Source organism: Pseudophryne corroboree, chromosome 2, assembly GCF_028390025.1.
Source record: "Pseudophryne corroboree isolate aPseCor3 chromosome 2, aPseCor3.hap2, whole genome shotgun sequence".
Classification (NCBI taxonomy): domain Eukaryota; kingdom Metazoa; phylum Chordata; class Amphibia; order Anura; family Myobatrachidae; genus Pseudophryne; species Pseudophryne corroboree.
Window position 1 is genome coordinate 754,703,273 of NC_086445.1, and position 22,677 is coordinate 754,725,949.

At 47.2% G+C, this 22,677-nt stretch overlaps 1 protein-coding gene across 1 annotated transcript in view; it reads left to right on the plus strand.

The window, feature by feature from the left end:
* Positions 1-22,677, plus strand: part of SYCP1 (synaptonemal complex protein 1) — a 1,049,791-nt gene that overhangs the window by 932,720 nt on the left and 94,394 nt on the right. Inside the window, exon 24 of the mRNA XM_063955446.1 lies at positions 22,128-22,190. Within this exon, the coding sequence (XP_063811516.1) occupies positions 22,128-22,190 (63 nt within the window). The remainder of the gene's footprint in view (positions 1-22,127; positions 22,191-22,677) is intronic.

Consider the following 22,677-nt stretch of genomic DNA (forward strand, 5'->3'; position numbering starts at 1 on the left):
TAGTGCTATCCTTCGCCTATGGTAATATTTGTTTCAGTTTTGGATAGTCACTATTATCTTACTAGTGGTCCTATATGGTAGCGGGATTTAGGAACAGTTTTTTAATCTCTTATCCCCTTAACATTGGTCCCTAGACTCAGGACACACGATGGTAAGTGTCCGCTGCTCTTGATGCACCTGGCCCGGCCAGGCCACGTCCCCATAGTTGGGTCTTATACCCGAGTCCGGTTGTTGTCACTTAGTGACCCCTTTCTGTTTTTCCCTAACCGGCACGTTAGGCCAGATGTAGTTCTTTCTGGTCTCCAATCTTCTCCTCTCCCCTACTCTTCCCGTGTCTTGTTTCCCCTGTTCCTGTGTTCAGATGTGTAGAAATGTCCGCCGATTGCCATGGGTATTTACAGTGTTTTTGCTTTGGTTTGTTACAGGGCTGCGGTGTCCGGAGGGAGGTGGTGAGGCATTTCGAAAACTCGCTGGTCATGGCTCTTATAATCTATTCCCACAATGTTAACGGTTTGAACAGCCCTCACAAATGCACCAAGCTTTTTCTCTCCCTTAAACAGGCCAAGGGCGATTTAGTTTTCCTACAAGAAACCCACTTTAAGAAATCCCTCCACCCTGATTTAAAGTCTAAAGCCTACCCTCTTACTTTTCATGCATGTGATGCTACACACAAGAAAAGGGGGGGTCTCCATTTTGATAGCGGCCCACCTTACGTTTGAATTGGTGGACAGTCATGTAGATAAATCAGGTAGATGGCTCATTCTTATTTGGAAACTAAATGACATCCTATGTACCCTTGAAAATGTCTATGCACCAAACCAGAATCAGGCCGCATTCTTTAGGAGGTTAAATGTACATTTGACTAGACTCTGTAGAGGGGAAGTCATAGTGGCAGGGGATTTTAATGAAGTGCTTGACGCTTCGTTGGATAGATCCTCCCCTCTCTCTCCTCGTTCTTCTACCCCTACACACCAGTCATCGGCATCTCTTGCCCTGCTAGACCTTTTGAAACTCCAGTTGCTATTTGACTCTTTCAGGCTAACTGACCCTCTGACTAGAGTACTTTTTTCTCTTCTGTACATAAGTCCTATTCTAGGATAGACATGATCCTACTCAGCCGTGACCTGTCCTCTAAACTTAAATCTACTAGTATACTCCCTATGATATGGTCCGACCACTGCCCGATCACGGTTGATCTCCATTCTATTGCCCCCCGTCCCCCTCCTGCCTCATGGCGGTTGAATGATTCTCTATTACATAGTCCAGAATTTACTAACCAGATTAAATGCTGCCTCACTGATTACTTTTTACTTAACAACCTTCCGGAGACTTCACCTATTACCCTATGGGAGGCACATAAGGCTGTTTTATGTGGCCATTTGAATAGTCAGGCGTCCAGGTTTAAAAAGTCCCAGGAAGCTAGCTTCCTTTCCCTTTCCACCAAACTTCAGACCCTTGAACGTCAACATAAACTCTCCCCTACCCCTTCCAACTTAGAGTCCTTACTGCAAGTGCGGTCTGCGGTCTCGCTATCTATTTCAGAGCGTACGGCAAAGACTCTCCAGAGGCTTAATCAGACCTTTTATGAGAAGGGTGACAAAGCCGATAAAATCCTGGCATCCCGCCTTAGAGCACAGCGGTCACGGAATAATTTCCCGGCGGTGCACACCGAGTCTGGTGGGGTCACACATGCCCCAGAGGGTATAAATAGGGTGTTCCGGGACTATTATACTAAGCTCTATAATTTAAACCCAGCTGACTCAGGCCCCGGTCCCCCAGATGCCTTAATATCATAGTTCTTGCATCGGGCTAATCTCCCTCGGCTGTCTGAATTCGACTCTTCGGAGCTGAACAAGGATATAACCGATGAAGAAATACCTGCCGTTCTGAAGAATTTCAAATCTTCTAAAGCTCCGAGTCCTGATGGCTTTACGGCCTCCTACTATAAAAAATTTGCCTCCATTTTGGTCCCCCATCTCAGGGTACTGTTTAATGCTGTACTTCATGGCACCCCTTTCCCGAGTAATATCCTGGAGGCCAGGGTTATAGTTATCCACAAAGAGGGCAGGGATCCTCGAAATTGCGCTATCAGCCGATATCCCTATTGAATTTGGATATCAAACTCTATGCAAAAATTTTGGCTACTCGCCTCAATGGTGTACTCCCGGGTCTGATACATTATGACCTGGTGGGATTCATCCCTGGACTTCAGGCCAGGGACAACACTAGGAGAGCGATCGACCTTATCCAATTGTTGAATTGCAGACAAACCCCGTCCATTATCCTTTCTCTCGACGCTGAAAAGGCGTTTGATCGTATTTCATGGCCTTTTTTATTTCAGACACTACAGGCGTTTGGGATATCAGCGGAATTTTTGACGGGAGTCTCTGCCCTATACTCCTCCCCTATAGCTAAGGTCCTCACTAACGGAATATTATCCCCTCCTTTCCCGCTATCCAATGGCACGAGACAGGGGTGTCCTCTCTCCCCCCTAGTGTTTGCCATGGTCATTGAACCCCTGGCCGCTGTGATAAGAAACTCTGACGGAATTAGGGGAGTGAATGTGGGCTTGCAGGAGTCTAAGATTTCGCTCTTTGCAGACGATGTATTGTTGTCTCTTACTCAGCCGCAGTCTTCTCTCCCTGTCCTATATCGGATTATAGAGGAATATGGTTCCCTGTCGGGCTATAAAATAAATTTCATTAAATCCGAAGCTACAGTATGTTATTACATGTACCTGGAGATCTCAAACGCTCCCTGCAGTCCTCCTATGACCTTTGATGGCAGACCACTAAGATTAAGTATCTTGGTGTTTATATCACTTCTCACTATAATTCCCTGTACTCTGAAAATTTCCCGCGACTGTTGACCAAGATTAAATCTGATCTGGCAAGATGGAGAACACATATTATATCCTGGCTGGGTAGGATCATTGCTCTCAAAATGACAGTCATGCCACAACTTCTCTACCTTTTTCAAACTCTACCTGTGAGGGTTCCCGAGAGGGTTCTTAGGGATGCCCAGGCCTCATTCGCGAAGTTTGTCTGGAACGACAAACCCCCACGGATAGCCTTTACTGTGCTCCGGCTCCCTCGCTTGGAGGGAGGCCGAGGATTCCCCGATGTTAAATTTTATTACTTGGCCAGCCATCTAAGTCAAATGGTGGCCTCCTTTGCGCCCCGTGGCTCTATTGCCTGGTTGGACTTTTCAGCTCTTTCTTTGGGACTTCGCTCATTGGCTTCGCTGTGGGGTCTGGGCAAACCATATCAGCTCACTCTAACGAACTCCTCTCCTTCTCTTAAATTCCATCTCTCTATTTGGCATAAATCTCTTACGAAATATAATCTGTCCTCCTCATGCTCCCCTCTCACACCCCTCTGGGACAACCCTGATTTCCCCGTTGGGATTTCACCCTATCGGTTCACAACCTGGTTTGGTGCCGGGATCCATGTGGCGCATGATATCTCTCTACAGGGCCATTGGATGTCAATAGACGATATCAAATGTAAGTTTTCCTCGCTATCCCCTCCCTTTTTTGAATATTTTCAGCTCCGTCATTTTCTTCTCTCCCTGCCCCAAGCTGACGCTCTGCGGGATCTTACCTCTTTTGAGTCTCTATGCACTACAAAACCCATATGTAGAGGGATAATTTCGCTGATCTATTCTATGTTGGTTGGAGTTTCTTCGGGGCCGCAGACTCGCCATGAGCGGGAGTGGGAAAGGGACCTGGGTCCCCCACCAGACGATGCCTGTTGGGAGGAAGTTCGGGAGGGTATTGCTAAAAGCTCTACCTCTACCCGACTCAAGGAGACATCCTATAAACTGTATTATAGGTGGTATTACACCCCAGACAAACTATCTAGGATGTTCCCTTCTGCCACCCCGGTTTGTTGGCGGGGATGCGGTCAACGTGGAACTCTCTTCCATATTTGGTGGACATGTCCACGTATTGTTCACTTCTGAAATAGGGTACTCGATATACTAAACTCCCTATCTGGTTTAGCACTCGAACTGGACCCGTGGATGTTTTTATTGGCCCGTCCACATCCAGATCTTGACCCTCTTTTGAATAAACTGTTTTCCCATATATTGGTGGCTGCTAAATCATTAATTGCTAAAAAGTGGAAGACCTCCGCTGCTCCTACTATTCCAGCTTTGAATAATTATATTTGGTTCGTTGTTACTATGGAAAAGATAACTTATTATCTACATGACTGTCCCCACAAATTTGAACTAGTTTGGGGCCCCTGGTTGCTTATGATGTCTCCCCCAATTTGATGCTCACACCGCTCTTTTGTCCCCATGCTCTGAGCTCCTGGCCACGCTGTACCTGGATCCTCCCTCCGGGCGCCGTTATGCCCTCCATGATCCTCATTTGTTATTGAGTGATATCTAGCTCGAATGTCTATATCGATATTGTAATGAGTATACACCATTCTCAGAAACATTTGATGTTCTTTCCTCCTCCTGGCATAGATCGGCTCTGTTCTTTTTTCTGCATCTGCCCCTCTTCTTTTTCTTCCTGCTCCCCCCTCCTCTCTCTTTCCTCTTCCCTGTTTTTTTCTCTTTTATGCATATGGTCCCCACATAGGGGACATCTTTGTTTGTTAAATACGATCAAAATTATTTGTACAAAAAAATTCCATGGAGACTGATTTTCACCCTTTATTGTACAACCATGTCGGTATTGTCTGACTTTTTGTCTCTCCTGGTATAAATAAAGAGTTTAAAAAAAAAATATGTGATGGATCATAAACACTGTAGGCTCTTTTACTAGTGTGGTTCTTGATTCTTTGCTGTAATGCTCTATTGTACAAAATAGGCATAACCAGCAAGTGGCGGATCCAGGTGTAAAATTATGCATTACCCGCACCTCCCTACCACCACTACTACAATCACTACGCAAAAGAAAAACCGTGGGTGCAGGAAATTATAAGTTTAATTTCTCTTGGATTTATTACACTATATGTGGCACATACAGTTGTAGCCATGCTCATCTTACCGCCGTATGGCATGTAGTGGGAAAAACTAGTCGCATATATGCCTGTGCCTGGCTGCAGGGTGGAATTTTTCGTCGCAGGGTGGCGTATGCAGTCGCAGTGTAAAATATTGAGCATCCAGCGAGTGCAATACTCGTGTTCATCCACCAGGTGTTGCTTTTGAAAAAACGCCATTGCGCATGCGTGAAGTCTGTAATGTAATTTCAAATGCTGCTTGTAATTCCAAAACAACTTTCTCTAACGTCCTAGTGGATGCTGGGGACTCCGTAAGGACCATGGGGAATAGCGGGCTTCGCAGGAGACTGGGCACTCTAAAGAAAGATTTAGTACTATCTGGTGTGCACTGGCTCCTCCCTCTATGCCCCTCCTCCAGACCTCAGTTAGAATCTGTGCCCGGCCGAGCTGGGTGCTCCTAGTGGGCTCTCCTGAGCTTGCTAGAAAAGAAAGTATTTTGTTAGGTTTTTTATTTTCAGAGAGCTTCTGCTGGCAACAGACTCTCTGCTACGAGGGACTGAGGGGAGAGAAGCAAACCTACTCACGGCAGCTAGGTAGCGCTTCTTAGGCTACTGGACACCATTAGCTCCAGAGGGATCGAACACAGGTACCTAACCTTGATCGTCCGTTACCGGAGCCGCGCCACCGTCCCCCTCGCAGAGCCAGAAGAACAGAAGCAGCAGAAGCATGAAGACATCGAAATCGGCGGCTGAAGACTCCTGTCTTCACTTAAGGTAGCGCACAGCACTGCAGCTGTGCGCCATTGCTCCCACAGCACACCGCACACTCCGGTCACTGTAAGGTGCAGGGCGCAGGGGGGGCGCCCTGGGCAGCAATTAAGTACCTTTTTGGCAAAGAGACATATATACAGTCTGGGACTGTATATATGCCCGAGCCCCCGCCATTTTTTACACATTAAAGCGGGACAGAAGCCCGCCGCTGAGGGGGCGCGGCCTTCTTCCTCAGCACACCAGCGCCATTTTCTCTTCACAGCTCCGCTGGAAGGACGCTCCCCAGGCTCTCCCCTGCAGTATACAGGTGCATTAAAGGGTAAAAAAGAGAGGGGGGGCACATAAATTTAGGCGCAGTATATATATTAACAGCAGCTACAGGGTAAACACTAAGGTACAGTGTAATCCCTGGGTTATATAGCGCTGGGGTGTGTGCTGGCATACTCTCTCTCTGTCTCCCCAAAAGCCTTTGTGGGGTCCTGTCCTCAGTCAGAGCATTCCCTGTGTGTGTGCTGTATGTCGGTACGCCTGTGTCGACATGTTTGATGAGGAAGGATACGTGGAGGCAGAACAAGTGCAGCTGAGTGTGGTGTCGCTGCCGACGGTGCCGACACCTGATTGGATGGATATGTGGAAGGTGTTAAATGATAATGTAAACTCCTTGCATAACAGATTGGATACAACTGTAACCGGGGGACAGTCAGGGTCTCAACCCATGCCTGATCCTACAGCGCAGAGGCCGTCAGGGTCTCAAAAGCGCACACTATCCCAGATAGTTGACACAGATGTCGACACGGAATCTGACTCCAGTGTCGATGACGATGAGGCAAAGTTGCAGCCTAAAATGACTAAAGCCATCCGCTACATGATTGTAGCAATGAAGGATGTATTACACATTTCTGAGGAAAATCCTGTCCCTGACAAGAGGATTTATATGTATGGGGAGAAAAAGCATGAAGTGACTTTTCCCCCTTCACATGAATTAAATGAATTATGTGAAAAAGCGTGGGATTCCCCTGACAGGAAGGTGATAGTTTCCAAGAGATTACTTATGGCGTATCCTTTCCGCCAACGGACAGGTTACGCTGGGAATCCTCCCCTAGGGTAGACAAGGCGTTGACACGCTTGTCTAAGAAGGTGGCCCTGCCGTCTCCGGATTCGGCCGCCCTAAAGGATCCTGCGGATAGAAAGCAGGAAGCTATCCTGAAGTCTGTTTATACACATTCTGGCACACTGCTGAGGCCAGCAATTGCTTCGGCCTGGATGTGTAGTGCGGTAGCTGCATGGACGGATTCTCTGTCTGAGGAGTTAGATACCCTGGACAGGGACACTGTTCTACTGACCCTGGCACATATCAAGGACGCGGTCCTATATATGCGGGATGCCCAGAGGGACATTTGCCTGCTGGGCTCTAGAGTTAACGCATTGTCTATTTCTGCCAGAAGGGTCTTATGGACTCGGCAATGGACAGGGGATACCGACTCTAAAAAACACATGGAGGTTTTACCTTATAAGGGTGAGGAATTGTTTGGGGACAGTCTCTCGGACCTAGTTTCCACAGCTACGGCTGGGAAGTCAAATTTCTTGCCTTATGTCCCTCCACAACCTAAGAAAGCACCGTATTACCAAATGCAGTCCTTTCGTTCTCAGAGGAGCAAGAAGGTCAAAGGTGCGTCCTTTCTTGCCAGAGGCAGGGGTAAAGGAAAAAAGCTGCACCATGCAGCTAGTTCCCAGGAACAAAAGTCTTCCCCGGCTTCCACTAAATCCACCGCATGACGCTGGGGCTCCACAGGCGGAGCCAGGAGCCGTGGGGGCGCGTCTCCGACATTTCAGCCACCAGTGGGTTCGCTCACAGGTGGATCCTTGGGCTATACAAATTGTGTCTCAGGGATACAAGCTGGAATTCGAGGTGATGCCCCCTCACCGTTACCTAAAATCGGCCTTACCAACTTCCCCCATGGAAAGGGAGATAGTGTTGGAGGCAATTCACAAACTTTTTCTCCAGCAGGTGGTGGTAGAGGTTCCCCCCCTTCAACGGGGAAGGGGCTACTACTCCACTATGTTTGTGGTACCGAAACCGGACGGTTCGGTCAGACCCATTTTAAATTTAAAATCCCTGAACATTTATCTGAAGAAATTCAAGTTCAAAATGGAATCGCTCAGAGCGGTCATTGCAAGCCTGGAGGAAGGGGATTTTATGGTGTCTCTGGACATCAAGGATGCTTACTTGCATGTCCCCATTTATCCGTCTCATCAGGAGTACCTCAGGTTTGTGGTACGGGACTGTCATTACCAATTCCAGACGTTGCCGTTTGGCCTGTCCACGGCACCGAGAGTTTTTACCAAGGTGATGGCGGAAATGATGGTGCTCCTTCGGAAGCAAGGGGTTACAATTATCCCATACTTGGACGATCTCCTCATAAAGGCGAGGTCCAGGCAGCAGTTGCTGATCAGCGTAGCACACTCTCAGGAAGTGTTGCGTCAGCACGGCTGGATTCTGAACATTCCAAAGTCGCAGCTGATTCCTGCGACGCGTCTGCCCTTCCTGGGCATGATTCTGGACACAGACCAGAAGAAGGTGTTTCTCCCGGAGGAGAAGGCTCAGGAGCTCGTGACTCTGGTCAGAGACCTCCTAAAGCCAAAACAGGTGTCGGTGCATTGCTGCACACGAGTCCTGGGAAAGATGGTGGCGTCATACGAAGCCATTCCCTTCGGCAGGTTCCATGCGAGTTTCTTTCAGTGGGATCTGCTGGACAAGTGGTCCGGATCGCATCTTCAGATGCATCGGATGATCACCCTGTCCCCCAGGGCCAGGATGTCTCTTCTGTGGTGGCTACAAGGTGCTCACCTCCTCGAGGGCCGCAGATTCGGCATACAGGACTGGGTCCTGGTGACCACGGATGCAAGCTTCCGAGGGTGGGGGGCAGTCACTCAAGGAAGAAACTTCCAAGGGTTGTGGTCAAGTCAGGAGACTTGTCTGCACATCAATATCCTGGAACTAAGGGCCATATACAACGCCCTGAGTCAAGCGGAGCCTCTGCTTCGAAACCAACCAGTGCTGATTCAGTCAGACAACATCACGGTAGTGGCCCATGTAAACCGCCAGGGCGGCACAAGAAGCAGGGTGGCAATGGCAGAAGCCACCAGGATTCTTCGGTGGGCGGAGAATCACGTACTAGCACTGTCAGCAGTGTTCATTCCGGGAGTGGACAACTGGGAAGCAGACTTCCTCAGCAGGCACGACCTCCACCCGGGAGAGTGGGGACTTCATCAAGAAGTCTTCACGCAGATTGCAAATCGATGGGAACTGCCACAGGTGGACATGATGGCGTCCCGTCTCAACAAAAAGCTAAAAAGATATTGCGCCAGGTCAAGGGACCCTCAGGCGATAGCTGTGGACGCACTAGTAACACCGTGGGTGTTCCAGTCGGTCTATGTGTTTCCTCTTCTTCCTCTCATACCAAAGGTGCTGAGAATTGTAAGAAAAAGAGGAGTGAGAGCAATACTCATTGTCCCGGATTGGCCAAGAAGGACTTGGTACCCGGAATTGCAAGAAATGCTCACAGAGGACCCATGGCCTCTGCCTCTCAGACAGGACCTGTTACAACAAGGGCCCTGTCTGTTCCAAGACTTACCGCGGCTGCGTTTGACGGCATGGCGGTTGAACACCGGATCCTAGCAGAAAAGGGCATTCCGGAAGCAGTTATTCCTACGCTGATAAAGGCTAGGAAGGACGTGACAGCAAAACATTATCACTGTATATGGCGAAAATAGGTTGCTTGGTGTGAGGCCAGGAAGGCCCCTACAGAGGAATTCCAGCTGGGTCGATTCCTGCACTTCCTACAGTCAGGTGTGACTATGGGCCTAAAATTAGGGTCCATAAAGGTCCAGATTTCGGCCCTATCCATTTTCTTTCAAAAAGAACTGGCTTCACTGCCTGAGGTTAAGGGAGTGCTGCATATTCAACCCCCTTTTGTGCCACCGGTGGCACCTTGGGATCTTAACGTGGTCTTGGCTTTCCTGAAATCCCACTGGTTTGAGCCACTTAAGACGGTGGAGCTAAAGTATCTCACGTGGAAAGTGGTCATGCTGTTGGCCCTAGCCTCAGCTAGGCGTGTGTCAGAATTGGCGGCTTTGTCATTGAAAAGCCCCTATCTGATTTTCCATATGGACAGGGCAGAATTGCGAACTCGTCCGCAGTTTCTGCCAAAGGTGGTGTCATCTTTTCATCTGAACCAACCCATTGTGGTGCCTGCGGCTACTCGTGACTTGGAGGATTCCAAGTTGCTTGATGTAGTCAGGGCTTTGAAGATCTATGTTGCCAGGATGGCTGGAGTCAGGAAAACTGACTCGCTGTTTATCCTGTATGCATCCAACAAGCTGGGTGCTCCTGCTTCAAAGCAAACCATTGCTCGCTGGATCTGTAACACGATTCAGCAGGCTCACTCTGCGGCTGGATTGCCGCATCCAAAATCAGTAAAAGCCCATTCCACAAGGAAGGTGGGTTCTTCTTGGGCGGCTGCCCGAGGGGTCTCGGCATTACAGCTTTGCCGAGCTGCTACTTGGTCGGGTTCAAATACATTTGCAAAGTTCTAAAAGTTTGATACCCTGGCTGAGGAGGACCTGGTGTTTGCCCATTCGGTGCTGCAGAGTCATCCGCACTCTCCCGCCCGTTTGGGAGCTTTGGTATAATCCCCATGGTCCTTACGGAGTCCCCAGCATCCACTTGGACGTTAGAGAAAATAAGAATTTACTCACCGGTAATTCTATTTCTCGTAGTCCGTAGTGGATGCTGGGCGCCCGTCCCAAGTGCGGACTTTCTGCAATACGTGTATATAGTTATTGCTTAACAAAGGGTTATGGTTATGTAGCATCGGTTGAGTGATGCTCAGTTGTTGTTCATACTGTTAACTGGGTAAGTTTATCACAAGTTGTACAGTGTGATTGGTGTGGCTGGTATGAGTCTTACCCTGGATTCCAAAATCCTTTCCTTGTAATGTCAGCTCTTCCGGGCACAGTTTATTTAACTGAGGTCTTGAGGAGGGGCATAGAGGGAGGAGCCAGTGCACACCAGATAGTACTAAATCTTTCTTTAGAGTGCCCAGTCTCCTGCGGAGCCTGCTATTCCCCATGGTCCTTACGGAGTCCCCAGCATCCACTACGGACTACGAGAAATAGAATTACCGGTGAGTAAATTCTTATTTTTTTTTATACTTTCTTATTTCCAATATGTCTTACAAATGTGCCGTACTCATCGACTTTGCAATTTTGGCAGTGATATGTTGCAGAGACACAGTTATACTGTGGCATGCCTTACAAATAAATGTTGGGCTCCAGGGGTGCTCTGTGATATACTGTAAACACTTTATGTCATGACATAAAAAGGACTGGTTCTATGAAGAGTTGAGTGTGCATCTGTTGGCACTAGCAAACAAGCGGGTACTACTTCTTATCTTATACAGTATATGGCTGATGTGCTCACGTACCATGACTACTGGTATCAGCACAGAAATAGGTCAGACTGTGGGTCTGTTGCCCAAATGAAAATGACACTGATCAAAAAGAAACAATTAAAAAAATTCAGTACAAAGGTTCTTCCCTGTTGGCGCTGGAGCTGCCTGAATATGAAAGGCTACGACCTGACTGTAGCCGTAATCAGAAAACATACAATCATACACAGAATGTAGCCGATCAGTACACAAAGGCGCTAGTATCCTAAGTCACATATATAAAGCTGCATACAATACATTCCTTTGGTTGGTGTTCATAAGTCAGTCCATTACAATCTTTTTTTCTCTCCTCCCCTCACTTGGTTTCTTCAGTGGTGTACAGAATTTATCCCAGATAAATGTGGACCGAAAAATAAAATAAAACCAAATGTGTAGTATTTATTTTTGTTACACAAAAAAAACCACAGGGGAATGTAGGTGATTCTTGCAATCTTATTGAGATGCTATTTGTGGACAATCCAGCGTACTCCACTCACACTGGTTCAAGAGAAAGAAAACATAAATTTATCTTTTATGTTCTATCTCCTCCCGAGAGCATCCACCCAAATACAAATTTCGAACAAAGTAGGCAATTGTAGGGGAAATTGGCCACAGTAAATTTTATCTAGAATTATCATTAATTGTATTCTGCCTACTGTGTGACGATATTTAACATATTACACTACCTTGCAAACTGATTTTTATGCTAGTTTTTTGTGACCCCTATTACAAATTTTAATACATACCTAATGAAGTTCAAATTTTATTTGTTACTCTCAGTGCACAGAACATAAGCATTTTTCAATTAATGAGTGCGCCATAAAAAGAGTCTTCTTTTTCTCTGGTTTTGTCCATGCATCTGACTCTGGGCAGCACCAACAACCCACCTTAAATGAATGTACAGGAGCTACCATTTGTAATGATCCTGTTCTAAAAAAATAGGTAGTTGGACATCTACATATAAACCTTTTCCTTAATAATACACTTTGCACAGTATTATATGTTGCATTGAATTAAGGAGTGGATCTTGTGTGAAGTTTCTCAGTTTGCTTTTTGATTGGCCCAAGATGTCAATGAACAGATGGCTGAAGATGAAGCAGTGAGGACAGAAATCAACTATCCATCAAGCCAGCCAGTGCCTGCATACCTTTTCCCCTTTTCGGACCTTCAGATGAGGAACTGAGTAGTTACTGGCAGTATGCAGAGGAGGACATCGCCCACCAGGTGGATGCTAGGAAATACAGTATGCAACCCCTTCCCCCACCCCTGGGGGAATGTCACAGGGAAACACAAGTGGCCAGCCTGAACTATGTTACCGTTGCCCATTCGTGAGCTTGGCAGATGAGGACTTGGTAATAGAGTGCCAAGAAATGTCTGCCCAGAATGCTACACTGAGGGAGGCTGAACTCGACCAGGTGGATGCTAGGAAGCACCACCTGCAGCCCCTTCTCTCCTCCGTGGGAGAAGGACACAGAGAGGACAGTATGGAATCAGCAGGGAACAATTGCCCTGATCAGGTGGACATCAGGAGGTGCTGCTTGCAACCTCGTCTTTCATTTGGGGAAGAAGCCACAGTGTCGGAAAGGGTAGAAGAGTTCAAGGTGGAGGACAGTGTGCCCACTAGTGAAGTAGGGGAGCCTGTCCTTGCTCTGACATCCTTGCTGCCCAGCTTGTTCAGCTGGGCGAGGCCCCAAATGAAATTAGACTGGCAGGAAAAGAACTGAAGAAGACCAGTATGTTGTTGCCACCGGGTCGGATTATGTGTTACATTGGTGAGAAAAAAGTCAGAGTGATCCTGTAACCTAATGCAACCTTCTATAAACATGGGTACTACAGTCAAGATTCCAATAGAGTTGCACCTAGGATTTGGCACTGGTTTCCCAAGTCCAGTGAATCCTCCCATGGTGGAGAAAATGATGCCTCCTAATCCGCCAGAAATGAAGGAGGTAAGCACGGGCAGTGAGAAACCCCTGTGTACCCCAACTCTTGTAGCTGATTATTTTGGATGTTTAGAGAAGGAGAACTTGGTCCCAGATTTCTTGGATGGTAGTCTACTGAGACAACTCAATATTTTAATGTTGAACAGTGGAGACTTGGCTTTTGAGGGGGAGGCTGACTACAGGACTTTTAGGTCGGCTTACTCTACAGCCAGATGTGACATTTGGGTGGGAAAACGGAATTATAGACCCATCCCTGGTGTGCCTGGGGTGAGGGAAGCAAGGCACCAACATTGGGATGTGTGGAGAATTGTTGGCCCTATAGGCCCTACGCCTAATCCCGGTGCCATGAATATAGAAACCATTGATTTGTGGTCCCACAACTTGCTAGGAAATTGGATCTAACAAAATTAGAGAGGACTGTAAGGAAATGAGAGGTCTGTAACAATTAACATACAGTAGTTATGCGCGGCGCTCCCTGATTGGCTGAAGGGACCCTCTTTGACAGCAGTCACGGGGGGTCCCGGCAGTCGGGGAAAGGGGTCCCATGTGTAAACATGGGACCCCTTTCAGTGCGTGGTCCGTGGTTTCTGTTTTTTTATTTTGGCAAGTACATTGATTACAAACTAAGAAGAGGACCGATCTACCCCGGATTGTTGTGAGTATAATTTTATTTACAGGTACCCCGTGGATTCTACGTGGACAAGGGGACCGACACTTCGTGTCAACATAGGTAAGTATGTGTGTATGTTGGTGTGCATGTATGTAATAAAGTTATACTGTCACGGTGTGTGTGTACTGTTTTTATTTGGGTATTTTTTTTGTAGTAGAACTACAAGTACCAGCGGGCCCGTTTCCCCCCCACATGCTGGTACTTGTGGTTCTCCAAGTACCAGCTTGCAGGGGAGGCTTGTTGGGACTTGTAGTTCTGCTACAAAAAACAATATTCTTTTTTCTGAGACATGGCTATCAGCCCCCCATCCGCCGCCCTTGGATGGGGGGGACAGCCTCGGGCTTCAACCCTGGCCCTTAGGTGGCTGGAGGGGGGGACCCCTTGATTTAAGGGGTCCCCACTCCTCCAGGGTACCCTGGCCAGGGGTGACTAGTTAGTTATTTAATGCCAGGGCCGCAGGGACTGATATAAAAGTGTCCCCCGGCTGGGGCATTATCTCTCTGACTAGTGGAGTCTGGTGCTGGTGTTAAAAATAGGGGGACCCCTACGTGTTTTGTCCCCCGTATTTTTGGCACCAGGACCGGACGCAGAGCCCGGTGCAGGTTGTTAAAATACAGGGGATCCCATGTAATATTTTTACAACCAGGACCGGCTCAAAGAGCCCGAGGCTGATTATGCTTAGGAGAGGGTACCCCACGCATTTTTTTCTGACATTTTAACCCATTCCCACCCCTTCCCACTGAAAAACCTGCTATGATCTCTCCATATTATTTTAGTCAGTAAAAAAAAATATATATGCTTTAAAAAAATATATTAAATAATACTTGTGGCTCCTAAATAGACAAACCAAGTAGATAATCCCTTCTAATATAAATAGATATGCTATTAGCAATCAAAAAAACACACACAAAAAACATGTTTTTAAAAATTTTTATTAGATCACGACAGCAAAATGAGGCGGAATGAAATTGACGAAATGACTGTCGAAAAGCACTGTTGTTGAATCAACATTCTTCAATTGAAAATACTTTTGTCGAAAAGCCGCATTTTTACCATTGCAGACATGTCGAATTTTAAAAATGTCGAATTGCAAAAAGTCGAATCTGAAACGGCAGGTTTTTGACGAAAAGTACTGTATTGCATTGTCAAATCCAATTCGACAGGTTTTTTTTGTCGAAAATGCCCCGTTTTTCGACATTTGCAGCAATTCGACCGCAATTGCATATACCTCATAGACACTCATACACATAACAGCTACACATATATATACAATACATACATTCATATGTATAGGAACACATCCATACAGATACCAGATACACATATCACATATACATAAGTACATTAATGCTCACATATATGCATTGGTAAACATACTACTGTATATATACAAATACAAATTTGGTTTCTCTTACGTCCTTGAGGATGCTGGGGTCCACATTAGTACCATGGGGTATAGAAGGGTCCACTAGGAGCCACTGGCACTTTAAGAGTTTAATAGTGTGGGCTGGCTCCTCCCTCTATGCCCCTCCTACCAGACTCAGTCTAGAAACTGTGCCCGAGGAGACGGACAACTTCGAGAGAAGGATTTTACACAGAGAGTGGCGAGATTCACACCAGCTCACACAAACAAGGCAAACCAAGCTAACTAGCTTGAAAAAACTCAGCAACAGCTGAATAACATTACTGAACCAAGTAATAATGCAGTACTTAACTAAGAACAAAGCAGTACTGAACCAAAGAACCACTGCAGGAAAACAAAGCACTAGGTGGGCGCCCAGCATCCTCTACGGACTAAGAGAAAAGGATTTACCGGTAGGTAATTAAAATCCTATTTTCTCTTCCGTCCTAGAGGATCCTTGGGTCCACATTAGTACCATGGGGATGTACCAAAGCTCCCAGAACGGGAGGGAGAGCGCGGAGGCTCCTGCAGAACTGATTGACCAAACTTTAGGTCCTCAGAGGCAAAAGTATCGAACTTGTAGAACTTAGCAAACGTGTTCGACCCAGACCAAGTAGCCGCTCGGCAAAGCTGCAAAGCCGAGACACCCCGGGCAGCTGCCTAGGATGACCCCACTTTACGAGTAGAGTGGGCCTTAACAGATGTTGGACATGGCAATCCTGCCGTAGAATATGCATGCTGGATAGTGAACCCGTCGAGCAGAAGCTAAGGTCAACAAAGTGACAGCCTTCCACGTGAGAAACTTGCATCGAGGAACTTAGGGGGGGAGTAGTGTCCAACCCTGAGAAGTTAATGGCCACTATCTCCGCTGACAGGACACTGAGCTCCTGAGGGTGATGATCATTAGCCTGTGCGGTACCAGGGGGTTGTAGAAGGGGGGGAGGCTGTAAAATTACTGTGTAGTCTATTAAGGTACACAGTCAGTGCCAGGTAGTTGTATATATCTGCCTTTGGAAGTGCTGTGTGTGTGCTGGCTCCAAGCTCTTTGTTTCTCTGTGGCATACTTGGGGGGAAACTGTGTTTGACATTTTCCTGTGTGTGTGGGTGTTTGTTTTTCACATAGCCATGTCTAGGGACTCTGTGTCTTATGCTGCAGAGGATATTTCCTCTCAGGAGGAATCCATTCCATGTGCACAGGAATGTAATGTTTTGTCTCAGATCCCTATTACTGAGCCTGAGTGGTTGACCTCTATTAAGGGAATGATCTCTCAGATCTCTACTAGGAAAGCTCATACTGAGACTGAAACTCAGGTATTAAAGAAGTCTATAGCAGTTTGGTCAGGTTCTGTCCCTATTCCTTCAAAATCCCCTAGCATATACCCACAAAAACGTGCACTTGCCCAGATTATGCAAAATGACACGGATACCGACACGGCTGACGGTGATGGGGATGAGCTGAGGGGGGCGGCATCCCTGGCTAAGGGGATGCAGCTCATGATTGAGGCTATTAGAGATGTGTTAAACATTTCTGACACAACTCCTGAACAGGTTGAGGAGGCTTACTTCACAGATAATAAGAAAGCCTCACTAGCCTTCCCTGCATCTAAAGAATGAAATGCTTTATTTGAAAAATCCTGGGAGAACCCGGAGAAAAAATTCCAGATCCCCAAGAGGGTTTTGGTTGCCTTTCCTTTCCTTGAGGAGCATAGAAAAAAATGGGAAAACCCACCCATAGTTGACGCATCTGTTTCCAGACTGTCAAAGAAGGTGGTTTTACCTGTCCCTGGGTGTACCGCGTTAAAAGATCCGGCTGATTGTAAGATTGACACTACGCTCAAATCCATATACACTGCTTCAGGGGTGGCGTTGCAACCCACTATTGCCTGTGCTTGGATTTCTAAAGCTATAGTAAAGTGGTCAGGCACGTTACTTGAGAATTTGGATTCAATGGATAGAAGTGACATTGAATTATTTTTACGTAACATACAGGATTCTGCGGGGTTCATGGTGGAATCCATGAAGTACCTGGGTACGCTGACTGCAAGGGTATCTCCCATGTCTGTCTCAGCTGGCAGGGGTCTCTGGCTACGTCAATGGTCTGCAGATGCGGAATCCAGAAGTAAGTCACCTTTTCTGCCCTCAGCTACGCCTACTACGAAGAAACCCTTTTCTTCTGCATCGCAGTCCTTTCGGACCGCTAAGACAAAAAAGTCCAAGCCTCCTACCACCTTCTTTAGAGGTGGTCGTGCAAAATCCAAAAAGCCTGCAACCGCAGGCTCCCAGGACCAGACACCAGCATTTGGTTCCTCAAAATCCTCAGCATGACGGTGGTCCGCGAAGCCTGAAAGATGGGCTGGTGGGTGCGAGGCTCATACGTTTCAACCACGTCTGGTTGTCATCTGGCCTGGATCCCTGGGAACAGGATATTGTGTCCCAGGGGTACAGACTGGAGTCTCAAGAACTTCCACCTCATCGATTCTTCAAATCAGGCTTGACAGTTTTGCTGGCAGGCAGGGCTTTCCTACAGGAAGCCATCCAAAAATTGGAAAAGTCACATATCATTGTCCCTGTTCCACGTCATATTCAAACCTTTTCGTGGTACCGAAACCGGATGGTTCGGTCAGACCGATTTTGAACTTGAAATCGTTAAACCCTTATCTGAGGGAGTTCAAATTCAAAATGGAGTCTCTGAGAACGGTGATCTCAGGTATGGAGGAGGGAGAGTTTCTGGTATCCCTGGATATCAAGGATGCATACCTCCACATTCCGATTTGGCCGCTACACCAGGCTTATCTCAGATTTGCACTGTTGGACTGTCATTATAAGTTCCAGGTGCTGCCAATCGTCCTCTCCACAGCACCGAGGGTGTTCACCAATTTGACGGCAGAGATGATGGTTCTCCTCCGCAGACAGGGGGTGAACATAATTCCATATCTGGACGACCTGCTGATAAAGGCATAATCCAGGGAGAAGTTGTCCATTGCTCTCACGACTCATCTACTCAGGGAGCACGGTTGGATCCTGAACTTTCCCAAGTCACATTTGGAGCCGACAAGGAGATTGTCGTTCCTGGGAATGATCTTCTACTACACAGAGGTGCAGAGGGTGTTTCTACCGGAGGAGAAAGCGTTGGTGATTCAAACAATGGTCCGGGATGTCCTGAAACCAACCCAAGTGTCAGTTTATCAGTGCATTCGCCTTCTGGGGAAGATGGTTGCCTCTTACTAGGCTCTACAGTACAGAAGATTTCATGCTCAGTCATTCCAACTGGATCTCCTAGACAAGTGGTCGGGATCTCACCTACAAATGCACCTGAGGAGATACGTCTGTCGCCAAAAGCAAGGATTTCACTCCTCTGGTGGCTGCAACTGCCTCACCTTCTGGAGGGCCGCAGGTTCGGGGTTCAGAACTGGATCCTTCTAACCACAGATGCAAGTCTCAGAAATTGGGGCGCAGTCACCCAAGGGGAAACCTTCCAAGGAAGGTGGTCAAGTCAGGAGTCCCTTCTTCCAATAAACATCCTGGAGCTAAGAGCAGTGTACAATGGTCTTCTACAAGCAGCACAACTTCTGCAAGATCAGGCCATTCAGGTGCAGTCGGACAATGTAACGATGGTGGCCTACATAAACCGACAGGGCGGAACGAAGAGCAGGGCTGCAATGTCAGAGGTATCAAAAATCCTCCTCTGGGCAGAAAGGCACGCAGTGGCATTGTCAGCAATCTTCATTCCGGGAGTGGACAACTGGGGAGCGGACTTACTCAGCAGGCACGATCTCCATCCAGGAGAATGGGGCCTCCATCCGGAGGTGTTCACGGAGGTGACCAGTCATTGTGGCGTACCTCAAATAGACATGATGGCCTCGCGTCTCAACAAGAAACTTCTGAGATACTGTTCCAGGTCAAGAGACCCACAAGCAGTGACGGTGGATGCCTTGTTAACACCGTGGGTGTTCAAGTCAGTGTATGTGTTCCCTCCACTTCCTCTCATTCCAAGAATTCTAAATCTTGCAAAAAGAACAAGAAAGAGTTCAGGTGATCCTCATTGCAACGGACTGGCCAAGGAGGGCTTGGTACGCGGATCTGCTGGCTCTACTGCTTTAAGATCCAAGGCCTCTTCCTCTTTAGGAGGATCTTCTGCAACAGGGGCGGTTCGCTTATTAAGACTTACCACGGCTACGTTTGACGGCATGGAGGTTGAACGCCAGATATTAGCTCGGAAGGGCATTCTGAACAAGGTTATTCCTACCCTGATACAGGCTAGGAAAGGAGTTAACGTCTAAACATTACCATCGCATTTGGAAAAAGTATGTGTCTTGGTGTGAATCCAAGAAGTTTTCTGCGGTGGAGTTTCAACTTGGCCAGTTTCTCCTCTTCCTGCAAGTAAGTGTGGATATGGGCCTGCGTTTGGGATCCATAAAGGTCCAGATTTCGGCATTATCCATTTTTTCCAGAAACAATTGGCAGCCCTCCCTGAGGTTCAGACCTTTTTGAAAGGGGTTCTGTACATCCAGCCTCCCTTGTGCCGCCGACAGCACCCTGGGATCTTAACGTGGTGTTACAGTTCCTGCAATCGGATTGGTTTGAGCCCTTAGAGGAGGCTGAAGTCAAGTTTCTCACGTGGAAGGCTGTCACTTTGTTGGCCTTAGTTCTGCTCGACGGGTATCGGAATTGGGAGCTTTGTCCTGTAAAAGTCCATACTTAATCTTCCATGAAGATAGAGCTGAGCTCAGGACGCGTCAGCAGTTTCTTCCAAAGGTTGTGTCTGCTTTTCATATCAAGCAACCTATTGTGGTGCCAGTGTCTACTGGCTCCTCAATTGCATCAAAGTCCTTGGATGTTGTGAAGGCTTTGAAGATCTATGTAAAGAGGACTGCTCATCACAGAAAATCGGACTCTCTGTTTGACCTTTATGATCCCAAGAAAATTGGGTGTCCTTCTTCTAAGCAGACGATCTCACGCTGGATCAGGTTCACTATCTAGCATGCATATTCTACGGCAGGATTGCCGTTTCCAACATCTGTTAAGGTCCACTCTACTCGTAAAGTGGGGTATTCCTGGGCGGCTGCCCGGGGTGTCTCAGCTTTGCAGCTTTGACGAGCGGCTACTTGGACTGGGTCGAACACGTTTGCTAAGTTCTGCAAGTTTGATACTTTGGCCTCTGAGGACCTAAAGTTTGGTTAATCAGTTCTGCAGTAGCCTCCGCGCCCTCCCTCCCGTTCTGGGAGCTTTGGTACATCCCCATGGTACTAATTTGGACCCCAGCATCCTCAAGGACGGAAAAGAAAATAGGATTTTAATTACCTACCAGTAAATCCTTTTCTTGTAGTCCATAGAGGATGCTGGGCGCCCGCCCAGCGCTTCATTTTCCTGCAGTGGTTCTTTGGTTCAGTACTGCTTTGTTCTTAGTTAAGTACTGCGTTATTACTTGGTTCAGTAATGTTATTCAGCTGTTGCTGAGTTTTTTCAAGCTAGTTAGCTTGGTTTGCCTTGTTTGTGTGAGCTGGTGTGAATCTCGCCACTATCTGTGTAAAATCCTTCTCTCAAAGTTGTCCATCTCCTCGGGCACAGTTTCTAGACTGAGTCTGGTAGGAGGGGCATAGAGGGAGGAGCCAGCCCACACTATTAAACGCTTAAAGTGCCAGTGGCTCCTAGTGGACCCATTTATACCCCATGGTACTAATGTGGACCCCAGCATCCACTACGGATTTCGAGAAAAGGATTTACTGGTAGGTAATTAAAATCCTATTTTCAGCAAGTGCATACCGTAGTTGTCAGCCTGGTAGTTGGCTCCTAGAAGAGTGCCGAAGAGAGAATTGAAGGAATACTGAAACGTGATTCTGCACTGGTATCACAGTGTGGATGTCAGCGACAGCCCAGGGCTCTGGAAGGCAGGCAGCAGGGGATTGATCAGCAGAATGGGGCAAAGATTTACAGTGAGGCTGGGGATAGTGGTCTCGCAGTTAGGACCCGCAGCCGCCCGTATTACCTTGTAAGTTTGCCACCACTGCGAGAGGTACTGTATAACGCCAGGAGCCGCACAAGCATCTCTTACTCTACCTCAGCAGCAGCGGAGAAGCCAGTACTACAGTGTGACTGGGTGCAGGGGAGCGGCGGGCCCTACAGATATCACGGGCCCCATAGCAGCCGTCTCACCTGCACCTATGGTAGTTACACCACTGCCAGTATGTATCTGTGATCATCAGCAGTGACAGACAGCAGGACTCCCCTATCAATCCAGCTCAGGTGGCAAACTGATGTGTCTGCAAACACACATGGTCAACCCCACTTTCCTGAGGTAAGGGGCAGTCTCCTTAGGCAGTGGGATCATCCTGCTCCCTTTGCTGACTTAGCTCAAAATGGTTGAGCTGTGACCCAGGGGAAAACTTTATTGCTGGTATGGGCTGTAGTGGAGCCCTTAGGTCCTAAGTGCCCTGGTGCAATGCACCTGCTGCACCAATGTTAGTTCCGTCTCTGCATAGTTGTTTTATTGTGAATATCTACTTACTGAAAGTTGTTTGTGTTTCAAAATTACGTGGGTAAAAAATAATAATAAATGTATATCGCACAATCCAACATTGTCTGCATATAAAAGGTTGCCCTAATAAACTTCTCGCACTTTAGACTGTAGAAAGAAAGTATGACATATGTGGCTGTCCAGCTGTTAAGGAGTCTGTGATATAGCGCCAATGTCTTATTTTTTGTTTTCTTTAGAGCATCACTTACTAGTATAACCTTTCATAGACACCTCTGACAGTCCGTTAAATAGAGAAATGTAAATTGCTTCTGAATAAGACAGTAAAATATTTGTAAAATATGTGCATGGTGAATGCAGTGAATCACTGATACTGCTTTTGTGAATTATATACATGAACATATTTAACTCTCATTTTACACTTTTTAGTTGGGAGCAGTGAAGAAACAAATTGAAAATAAAAATAAGACAGTTGAAGAGCTACAACAGGAAGTATGCATTTCTTTTTTATCATGGGCATTTAAACATATCTGGGCATATGTAATAGGGTCCCAGTTTGCCAGAAGTGTTGGATGCCGGACGATCTCAGAGGTATTTTTAAAGTGGCAATCATTTACAAGGCAAACCATGCCTGCACCTTTGTCAAACTCGGACTCTATTACATATGCCCCATGTACTTTAGCTCTCAGTTATGTATTTATTATATACAGTTATACCAGATAGTCTGCAGCCATGAGACATTTCAAACGGGATGCGGCCATGTGACCGGCGCTCGAGATCCCGGCAGTCACCATGCCGACGCCGGGATCCAGAGCACTCAAAATGGCGGCAGTTGGAATGCCGACCACAGAGTGGGAATACAACCTCTGGCAAGCACAGCGAGCCGCTGAGCCCGCTGCGTGGTGAACACAGAGAGCCTGCAAAGGTCTTTGTTGCGCTCGCCCCCCACGCTGGCATTCTGTTGCCCGGATCACAGGAG